This window comes from Sapajus apella, unplaced genomic scaffold (genome assembly GCF_009761245.1).
Source record: "Sapajus apella isolate SASKATOON/1434 unplaced genomic scaffold, GSC_monkey_1.0 scaffold69, whole genome shotgun sequence".
In the NCBI taxonomy this organism is placed as follows: Eukaryota; Metazoa; Chordata; class Mammalia; order Primates; family Cebidae; genus Sapajus; species Sapajus apella.
In genome coordinates, this window is record NW_022437009.1 from 11,370,683 (window position 1) to 11,381,250 (window position 10,568).

Consider the following 10,568-nt stretch of genomic DNA (forward strand, 5'->3'; position numbering starts at 1 on the left):
ATGGAGGACTCCTGCAAGTGTCCTCATCTGTTCCATTTAACACCTCTGCAAAGTGGCTTCTGAGGGCCCATTAGTTGGCCAGTATAACCAGTGAGATAAAACAAACATCAATGTGCGGCAGGATCACTACACTGTCAGAATACTCAGTTTTAGCTCTAGCACTGACATTACTTTGGGCCTCTATTTTCTTTTCTAAAAACAATTGGATGAGTTATCTTAAAGAATTTCCTTCATTTCCAAATTAAAAAAAAAATGCTAACATATTGTCTAAGTGAAAGGTATCTCAAAAAACGTCTTCGACATGGAACAAATTAATCAAATGACACATGTAACAACCACTGACAAAGGGAACTGCCATGATCAAGAATAAGGATTATTATCACATACCCAATCCCAGTCTATGCATTTCTTTAAAATTCACTTGTCATCTGGCCACTAAGACATCCCTGTACAAAAAGTGTGACTCTACTGGTGTTTCATCAATTTCCACACTAAAAATACATTTAAAAAAAGGTTAACAAATTGGGGAAAAGCCAAGACCCAGGATAAAGGATTTAATCCAGTATTTATTCCACACTCATGATGGTTCTCTGTAATCAGAATACAAGTCATAAGAACAATCTATCAAATAATTTGCTGATAGTCTTAAATAATGCAGCATAGCATTACTTTTAATACTCCTCTGTTCTAGATTAACTTTAAAAACTCCAACAGCAATCTCCATTATCAATAAAAAAAGTTCTGAATTTTTAAAAAAGGATATTATATCAAGCTGTTTCATAATTTAAGGATTTTCCATTTATAAAAATGCTTTGGAAGCTTGAGGCTTGAATCTGTTTCTCTACTCATTTGCCCCACCCTCTCCCAATTACATGTTAGTACAGGGTTCTGCAAGAATGCTAGGCTTTAGACATTAATTTTTTTCTTTAATATAGTACTTCAAAATCTGAGAAAGAATTCAAGAAAAAAGATTACATGTCATGTATTTTTTTCAAATAAAAAAGGAAAACTAAGTGAATAAATTTTAGGCATACTAAGTGTCCCTTTGAGGTAGAATGCTAAAAGGACTTTTCATGAAATCACAGCCTAAAAACCTCTGCATCAGAAACTAACTTCTCATAAATTCTCTCTAAGGGTAACTGTGGAGAATATTAAGTGTAACATATTAACAAGAGCCTTCCAAGATAATATACAGTGGACAAGAATGTTAATCCTACAATGCTGCCTTCACGTATATTGACAGCACATATTTCTCCTATAACAGACATCCAAGATCCATTCTCAAAGTCTTTAGCATTCTATTACGAAAAGCACAGCCATGCTAACTTCAGTACACAAACCATAATCCCACACCTACAAAACAAAAATAGATTAGTGGCAGTTTATTGCCTTATACAAATTTGACCAACATGGCAACCATGCCAAAGGAATTAAAACATTTCAGGACATATGTACAGACTGTACATTTCAAAAACAAACAATAAAAATGCAAGAACAATCTGTGCATCATGTATCAAACTTAACAACTGGGTGAAAACATCAATGCAATAAATGGAATTACAAAGGCACTTCCCTACACAAAAGAGGAAATGAAAATGCAGCCTACAGGGAGAGCTTGAGGAGTACGAACTACTGCACAACCTCAACTTGGGGGAAAAAAAGCAGATTTAATCATCTATAGGATTCAATGTGATCCACTTTTACAAAATATTTTCACACAGTCTCCTCTTTGTTTTTATGTTGTTTTTCTTGGCTCTCTCGTTCTATACTTTGGCTCCTTCGACGATCATGTTTGTCTGACTGGTCCTTACTATCACTGTGATCTCGTTTGTGGGAACGTTCTTTGCTTCCACTACGCTTTCTAGATTTTTCTTTGCTGGGGCTATGTTCCCATTTTTTTGATTTTTCAAGACTGTCAGTTCTTCCTTGACTGCCACTTCTACTTCGTTTATTTGATTTTTCTTTACTTTCATTTTTATGTTTACTTGATTTCTCTTTGCTTCTACTTCTACTTCGTTTCCCTGCGTTTCTACTTCGACTCCTACTTCTGTGTTTCCTTTCTCTGCTTCTGCTTCTACTGTGTTTTTTCTCTTTCTTGGAATCTTTTTTGTCATCTCTGTGCCGCCTATCATCTTTGTCTTCTTTATGTTTCTTCTCTTCTACCTCTCCCCTACTTCTCTGTTCCTTGGACCTTTCTCTTGATCGCTCTCTCTCTTTTTCTCGGTCGTTTCCTCTTTCCTTATCATAGTCACGATCTCGTCTTCTACCTCTCTCATTTTCTTTCTCTCTTTCCCGATCCCTGTCCCTTCTATCCCCTTTCCTATCACGACTCCGACTGCGACTTCTATGTCTTTCCCTACTTCTGCTGTGCCTGCGTTCTAACCCCCGATCAATACTTCGGGATCTTCGACGTTCTTTCTCCCTTTCTTTGGCTTCACGCTCTAGTCGCTGGCGTTCTTTCTCTCTTTCTAATTCTCTGTCAAAACTAGAAGACCCATGGCCCTCTCGATGATGACTTCTACTTCTTGATCTTCTTGGGGACCTCCGTGGACTCAGAGATCTCCTTGGAGACCTAAGGAAGACAGAGAGAAAAAAAAAATTGCAATGAATAAAGCATATAAAAATTTTTTCATAATAAAACTTTTAATGGCATTATTTATTCAGGTCCTCAAGCTTAAGTCCATGTCAAGAGTCATTAAAGCAAAAAATTTGATTGTTCTCATTTATAGATGCATAATTTTACAGAAAAAGCCCTGAAAGGAAGAAAATAACTTTTAGGGGATAAAAGTGACAAACAATAAAATAGACAGTAAAAACAAATTCCTAAGAACTTGCTATTTCTCAGAACCATCAACTTTGCATAAAACATACATAAAAAATAAGCATAATTCAAGAGTGACATTACCTTGAACGTCTGCGTTCAACATGTCTGTCTATTTCCTCAACGCCTTCCTTCCCTTCTTTCTTAATTTTTCTAGGTCGGGTTTTAATCTGTTGATCAATATTCTTTTGAACTGGAACTGGAATTCTTGGAAACAAGGTAGAAAACCACTCCAGTTTTGTGAGAAAAGATCGTAGCATTTCTCCAATGGTCATTACACAGCCTCCGCCAGCCTTCACATCTAGGTCCTACAGAAACACAAAAGATGTCCTAGCCGTCAAAAATGTATTTCTATATACACATGAATACTATAAAAATATTACCATCTTTGGATTCTCAATACAAAAAAATTCTAACGGAAAAATTTTATTTTCAGATCCTAATCTGGCAATGAATGAACAGAAATATTTGGGCTTAGTGTGTGCATGCAGGTGAGAACAAATCCTGCAGCCGCATGGGCATAAAGGGAATTGATCTCACTCAGTTAATAATATGAAAAAGCCCCTTACATTTCTAAACTATGTGGAATGATTGACTTAAATTTACATTCCACATACCTACTATGTATTTATTTCTGTGGACATATTTGCACACATCATACACCTAGCACCATCACCTAGCTACATATGATCTACTTTAGGTAATTCCTGTCTAAAGGTTATCTTTTAACAGCTCTAATATAAAATGAAGCCCTAACAAAACTGGAAGCAATAGCAAACCAACTGCCATGAAGCAGTGAGGTTTCTAATTTAGTTATGTAGAAAATAAATAAATGAACAAATAATTGGAAACGCATAATCCATGATGACCATTGTCTCTGAAAAGGGTCATTACCGCATGAAGGCCTTCTTGCTATGCCCTCTCACAGCTCAGGACATGTTAGTCAGCTATTGTCAGTCCCAAACCTATAGTGCAAGCACACAAGGAAAGTGAGATTTGTTATCTAAACAGGAAAACAAGAGCTAAAGGTAAAACTGCTTGCACTCACACACATTTAAGTGTTCAGATATACAGTATTTCCAAATATAATCGCTGCAGATATCTAAGGAAGAAAACAATAAGTTAGCTTAAACAGAGGACCTCAGGTTTGTAAACACAATAAAAAACATAAAATAGAGGCATCTAGAAACAAAACCAATACAATACCAATTATGAAGAGGAACATGCTTTTTCAAAAACAGAAGTGCTTCAGTCAGTCTGAAAAACCCATCTAAAGATAAAAAGGCCCTAAAGATTGTGATTTAAAACACATTTTACTTCTGAGTTATTAACTCAGTTAACAGGCAAAAAAAAAAAAAAAAGGTAGAGAAAAATAAAAATTCTCTGTGTCCCCTAAATGAGTGAGATTTTTTTTAGGTGTGCATTTAATGACAAAATACATTTCCATTAGAACCATCCTTTAATTCAATAAACTCTTTGGATGAACTCTGTAAATAGACTACGACATATAGCACTCAAGGTCTGCTTTATGAACCTTAAAACACAAAGTAGCAGACTGGGCAGATATATGGATAATACAGCTCATTATTTCATTATTGAGTATACTTTGAGATGTTGGACTTCACTATGTAAGTAAATTAACGCATTATGATATTGTTTTGTTTGGAGAAAGGGTCTTACTCTGTTGCCCAGGCTGGAGTGCAGTGGCAATAATTTAGGCTCACTGCAAATTCTGCCTCCTGGGCTCAAGTGATCCTCCCACCCCAGCCTCCCAAGTAGCTGGGACTAAGATGTATGCCTGTATGCTCAGCTAATTTTTAAACTTTTTTTCTGTAGAGATGAGGTCTCACTATATTGCTCAGGCTGGTCTTGAACTCTCAAAGTGTTGGGATTACAAGGGTGAGCCACCATGCCCAGTCAATGCATACATGATTTATTTTGTATTATTCTTTCCTAGTACACGCATGCATATATGATTTTAAATCTAACAATATTTCAGATTAGGGAGACTCAAATTCCAATTAAAAAAATTTTAAAATATATGTGTAGTGTACTAGGAGTCAGAAAGCTGGAATTAAAATTTTGTCACCTTGAACAAGTCATCCAAACACTTAGCCTATTTACGTAACACCCAGCTCTTCAATTCTGCACTTCTATGCCAGTGGGAATACTGATACTTGGGAGAAGTTAGAGGGTGAAGAACTGAAATCTTACAGAAGAAAAAAAAAAAGCTGCAGTTAGTAGTCTATGTGCATGTCTTTTATCGCCTCAGTCTTGAGCATGACCCATCTTGAAAAGTCACTAACAACTATACAATTCAGGATCAATACAATACACAGAACATAATTAAGAAGAGAAAATTTTCCAATAGTTACCAAATACATTTAAACAATTTAAAAACAAGAAAATAAAACTTCAGAAATTTACCCTAAAATACACAAAAGCCATCAGGTCTCAGGAAATGGACATTAATTCCAAAAGTATCTGACTGAAATATTTAACTGCAGGAAATTCTTGAAGACATTAAACCACCAATAAATAAAAGATAAGAAAAAATGAGCATAATCAGAGGAAAATAAATTATTACCCTTTTTGACATACCTCTTCATCATCAAGGAAGGATTCAAACCAGTCCCATAGATCTGTAGGGGGCTGTGTATATCTAGAATTACAAAAGACTATTATTAAACGTATGTAAATTAAAATGAGGTATTTACTGGACATATACATAAATGCACGCTCACCTTATATACATAAATCCAAGCGCTCTAATATATGGAGAGTCTGTGTGTGTTATAAGACCCATCACTTGCTTTCGGGTTAACTTGAGGGTAAATAATTTGTATAACAGGCAAAATGCTGTAGAAACAATTCCTCCTGTTCCAACACCTCGAACCTTTAGGGGAAAGAGTCAAGAAAAAGTAGTAAAATAATTAACAGACACTTAATACCAATTGATTAATCCTGTTAGGTATTAATAACAAGCCATAATCCAGAACTAAGAAAGAAGCATTAAAAAGTAACATTTTTCTAATCCTATTTCACTGAACACTTGAATTCAGATTTAAACAAGTGTCAGTTAAGTGTATACTTGACAGACAGGCCTCTAGTTTTCTAAATATAAACATAGTTATCAGACACAGAAAAACTGAAAAATGCACGTACTTCTACTTACCCCTCCGCACATCCCTGTCTGGCCTGCTGTTTTCCTGCTTCCTTTCTCCCATGGTTCAACGTGCGTGACCTGAAAATAGAAAAGAGGAACACAACAAACACTCATACTTTGAATTCGTTTAAAAGCCTGATAAAAGTAAACCCAAGTCCATAACAGAGCAGCTCTTCCAAAATTATTTTGTCATTAAGTATATAATATGTTTACGGACATCAAGTGTGTAAATCATTTTTGGAAAAACTACTTAAGACATTTAAACACCACCCATAAAGCTACACTTTAATAGCTTTGCAGAGGAGAACTCCCACTAAACTAGCTTTATAAAGAGCCGATATCTATATCTGGGAGTCAGAAAATTTCTATAGTCTCGCTTGGTTGCAAAAACTATTTGATAATATTTTAACTTTGTACGAGTTGCTTTTAAAATATTTTCCTTGAAAAATGGATTTAGGTCTCCAATTTAAAGCAAAAAGTATTAATGAAGTTTAAGCATTAATTTGAAAAACTTCAAAATGTCTTCAATAGTTCAAATTTACTGTAATTTAAAATCTACATTATAAAATTAAGGAAAATTACTTGAAAAAAATTGCTAAAACAGTGATGAGTTACTTGTGATGCAAAATTATAGAACTTTTTATTTGTACATTTTGTCCACCAGGATCAGGTTTATTCCTGATTAAAGATAAAATTACAAAGGCCACATTTACAGAAATCATTGTGATACTTAAGCTTCAGCCTTATTATATGTGAACCCATCCAATTATTCCCCAGAGTATAAATTCTTGTCAAAAACTGAGTGTGACTAGTCACTGGCATTTATCACTGGCACACACAGTATCATATTTGCTAAGTGGAACATCTTATAAAAACCATTCCTTATCTAAAAATAGCAACAACAACAACAACAAAAGAATATTAGCTCTAAAAAGAATCCAAGAAGGTCTTTTGGGAAGACCCATCTTGGTTTTTTTTTTTTTTTTCTAAAAACAAAAAAAATCCCATTTTTTTCACTAGGTATTTCTAAAACTATTTCCACCCACAGGCGGTAACATTTTGTAGTCCTGAACAATGGCTTTAGATAGAACAGCATGCATTTAAGTTTAAGCACTACACTACTTTGCAGTGCTTTAACGTCTCCTTTCCTCCCCACAGACTGCTTATGTAAAAGATGTTTCCATTCCTCAAAGGCTAGCCAAAGTCAGGGCTGGATGCAATACAAAGTTGGAAACCTACATATTTCAGTGACTATTTAATCTGAATGTCTTGATGACATTAATAAAAAGCTGGGTCTTTAGTTTTTTAACGGAATTTAAAAACAATTCCTGGTAGAATGTTGTTTCAAAACACATTTGAAACTTAAAACCGAGTCTTTTCTCTATTACATTAACATTTTGCCTATGTTAGAAAACAGAACCTGCCGCAAAAGAGCAGGAACCAATTTTCAACTGTTTAAAGTTTACTGAATAAATAAAGCTAAGGATTAAATGTTATTCACCACACTGTATTCATGTTAAAAAGGTCTTACCTTTTAAAAACTAAAAAAACTAATTCGTAGAATTACAATCAGACCTACTATAGACTCTAGTAAGAGGATTCCAAATTTCTTTGTGTACTTTATAGACCCAAAGTTGAACTGTATTCCTCAAGATGTTTTCTATAAAAAGCAACTAATCTCTCAAAATCCTTCAATAACCTAATTACTTAACTGGGAGGAAAAGGTGGGCAAAACAAAAGAGAATGTCCTTTTGTTAATATCTCTACACTAATACGTTCCAACGACAGGAAACACTTTGTGTGATCTGTCAAGTTTTTAAGAATCAATATAGACAAATGGATTGTATATTAGACACTCCAGATAAAATATTTAAAGACCACTAAGGCTATTATTAATATTCTTTAAAATAGAAATTAACCTTCGGAGGCCTGGAAGATATTTTTTATACTACATAATTTGCAGGGAAGTGGAAAAAGCCTACCTAATTGTCGAAAAGACCAAAAGCAATGGCCAAAAAAAAAAAAAAAAAATCTAATTAGCCGTTCATTTAACCAGGGAAATGCATTTATGGCGATTGAGCATGATTAATAGTGCATACCTCTACCTGCGACCCTGGGCTGCTCCGAGCCTCGCTGCAAGACTGAGTCAATCCTGCTAACGAAACAAGAACTGAGACAAGAGTGCAGTGAGGAGGCGCCAGGTGAGCTCCCCAGCACAGCCAAGCCAGCACCGACCCTGCCGCAGAAGCCCAGGGCCCAGATAATTCTAAATAAGCCCAATGCACAGGTGGCTGAGACCTCTTACTCCTGACTTCCTGCTGGGAAAATTTCCAGGCCTTCTGTACACCTCTAGAAATGGCACCTCTCCACCCTCATCCCCCCCACCCCACCCGACACACACGCACTGACCATTTCCCTGTCTGGATCGGATAGTGAGTACCAACAACACGAGGCCAACACTGAAGTCATTACACGCCCTGGCCAGGGGTGAGCGGGAGAAGCACCAACAAGTTGGCGCTCAGTAGATCCACGTCAAAAGGAATAATTTTAAAGCTGTAAACTGGAAAGGTTTCTGTTACTCTTTCTTCCTCTCCCCGACCCCACCTGCCCAACTCCCCCCAAGGGTGGGCAGGAGGTTGAGGGAGGAGAGAGATCAATAGTGGCGGGCTCTCCCGGCCCTAAAAATCTAAAATGGAAACGAGAGGGCGGCCCCAGTCCGACCCCTCCCAAACAAGACTACAGGCCGCAGCTCCCACCTCGCCGAACCACCTTCCCCCACCCACAAATCTTCAGATTTCAGGGGCCGCCTCCGCCCGTTTCCTTCCATACCCCCTCTTCTGAACTTACCCCCAAGCCCAAGGCCTACACGCTTCGTACCTTAAAGTAGATCTCGTCCACCACCTCGTGGTAGGTCTTGAGCTCGTAGAGCTGTACTTTGAAGTAAGGCGACGACAGGATGTTGGTTAGGATCATGGGGTTGAGGTTCATGGTCTTCTCGTTGCCCCACAGCGGGAGCACATTGCCCTGCTTGCCCGAGACCGCTGGCTTGGTGGCGCCGCCGCCGCCGCACTGCTGCTGTTGCTGAGCCGCGGCAGCGGCCGCCTGGTGCTGCGGCTGCGAGTTGCCTGTCAGCGCGGGGCTGTTGTTAGCCATGTTGCGGCGGAAGGAAGGAGGGAGGGAAGGAGGGGGGGGAGGGGGCCAAGCTCGATCTCGCTCTTCGGGACAACGGTCCGGGACCCTACTCCATGGAACGTCGTCGGGAGAAGGGGCCGCCTCACTGTGCCCCAGCCGGGTAAGGGAGGGTAAGCGGGACGCCGACAAAAGCACCCCGGGCCGAGAGCAGACAGCGAAACGCAGACCGCGAGAACTCCACCGAGAAGGCGAGCCGGCGGCCAGAGAGCTCGATCTCTTCCGCCAACTGCCCCTGGGAACAAGATGGCGGGCCCGGCGGATATGACGCCATACACCCCAGCGTTCCAAGCTGAGCTGGCGGCCAATCAGAGACGCCCAGGTGGGCTGGAGCGTCCTCTAACTAGTTCCTCGCGATCTCTGCACCCTGAAGTCGCTGCAGTGACCTCCCTACCTGACTCTTAGGGGATTTCCCCTGAGAATTTTGGGGCCGGGGGAGAGGGTGATAGGCCTAATCTGTTGTATTTTGACTGGGGCTTGATTTCTTCTGTCGAGAGTTGAGCCAGAAAGAGTTCGCAGGACTGCGATGTGCTTGCTAATATTGTGACTCTGACTCCTGCAGAGTATCCGAGAGGGTCTCCTGGGGTCTCAGTTTTAAGGTTCTCTGGAAGAGACAATGGTCAGGGACCCCACTCCTCCATGAGATTCTGATCAAAGGTCATGTCCTTCGCCAGCCTGTAGTGTCCAGCCAGAGGTCTTAAATTTATTCAATTGTAAGATGAGATAACATCTGGCTGGGCTGTTGTGAGCATTGAAAGAGCTAATGTTCTCGTAGCGCCTAGTAGACTGTTCCAGGCATCTGGTAGGCGCCTTTTTTTCCTTCCCTGCTCCAGATCTTTCGATTCTGCGGTCGGAGTGGTAAACAATGGGTGAGATACTGTGAAATGGGAGTGGGGGTGGGGCAATGGGAGGAGGTGGGGAAGAGGTGTAAAGACGAGTCAGGGTCGGTCTCAGCTCTGATAACTTACCTACTGATTACTTAGGGAAGATTCATGGTGTTTGGGAGTTGAGAGTAGGCTACAGAGGACCTTGAGGTTTTCACAGGTGGAATTGGGTTGAGCAGTTTTTATCGGCAGAGAGCAGCCTGAACGTTTATAGAAGCAGGGAAGAACAGGGTATTGGAGAGGCGCCAGGAGATATGCCTAAAGAGGGAATATTTGCTGAGAAGTACCTGGAGTGACAAAATGAAACATTAGGAACTTGATGACATTAAAATTTTAGGGTTACATAACGACATCCATAATTCCCAATGTCTACTAAGATATTGTTGGTCGGGCGCAGTAGCTCACGCCTGTAATCCCAGCACTTTGGGAGGCCGAGGAGGGCGGATCACCCGAAGTCGGGAGTTCGAGATCAGCCTGACCAACATGGAGGAAACCCGTCTTTACTAAA

General features: G+C 39.5%; 1 protein-coding gene across 2 annotated transcripts; it reads right to left on the reverse strand.

Annotated features, from left to right (window-relative positions):
- Nucleotides 1-546: 546 nt before the first annotated feature.
- Nucleotides 547-10,078, reverse strand: PRPF38B (pre-mRNA processing factor 38B). Of its 2 annotated transcripts, XM_032249915.1 has the most exons (7): nt 8,865-9,004; nt 8,397-8,547; nt 5,997-6,065; nt 5,566-5,717; nt 5,423-5,483; nt 2,906-3,129; nt 547-2,572 (listed from the first exon to the last, which is right to left on the reverse strand). In XM_032249915.1, exons 2-7 carry the CDS (start codon nt 8,454-8,456, stop codon nt 1,714-1,716), a joined length of 1,425 nt encoding a protein of 474 aa, XP_032105806.1. In that variant the 5' UTR covers nt 8,457-8,547; nt 8,865-9,004; the 3' UTR covers nt 547-1,713. The 2 variants fall into 2 exon arrangements, with proteins under 2 accessions (XP_032105806.1, XP_032105805.1); XM_032249914.1 differs by lacking the exon at nt 8,397-8,547 and having other exon boundaries at nt 8,865-10,078.
- Between the last annotated feature and the right edge of the window lie 490 nt (nt 10,079-10,568).

Coding starts and splice junctions, on each gene's coding strand:
- PRPF38B (XM_032249914.1), bottom strand. CDS start 9,140: ATGGCTAACAACAGCCCCGCGCTGACAGGCAACTCGCAGCCGCAGCAC. Junction 6,066..8,864: donor TGGACGAGATCTACTTTAAG/GTACGAAGCGTG, acceptor TTCTATTTTCAG/GTCACGCACGTTGAACCATG. Junction 5,718..5,996: donor AGACAGGGATGTGCGGAGGG/GTAAGTAGAAGT, acceptor TTTCCCCTAAAG/GTTCGAGGTGTTGGAACAGG.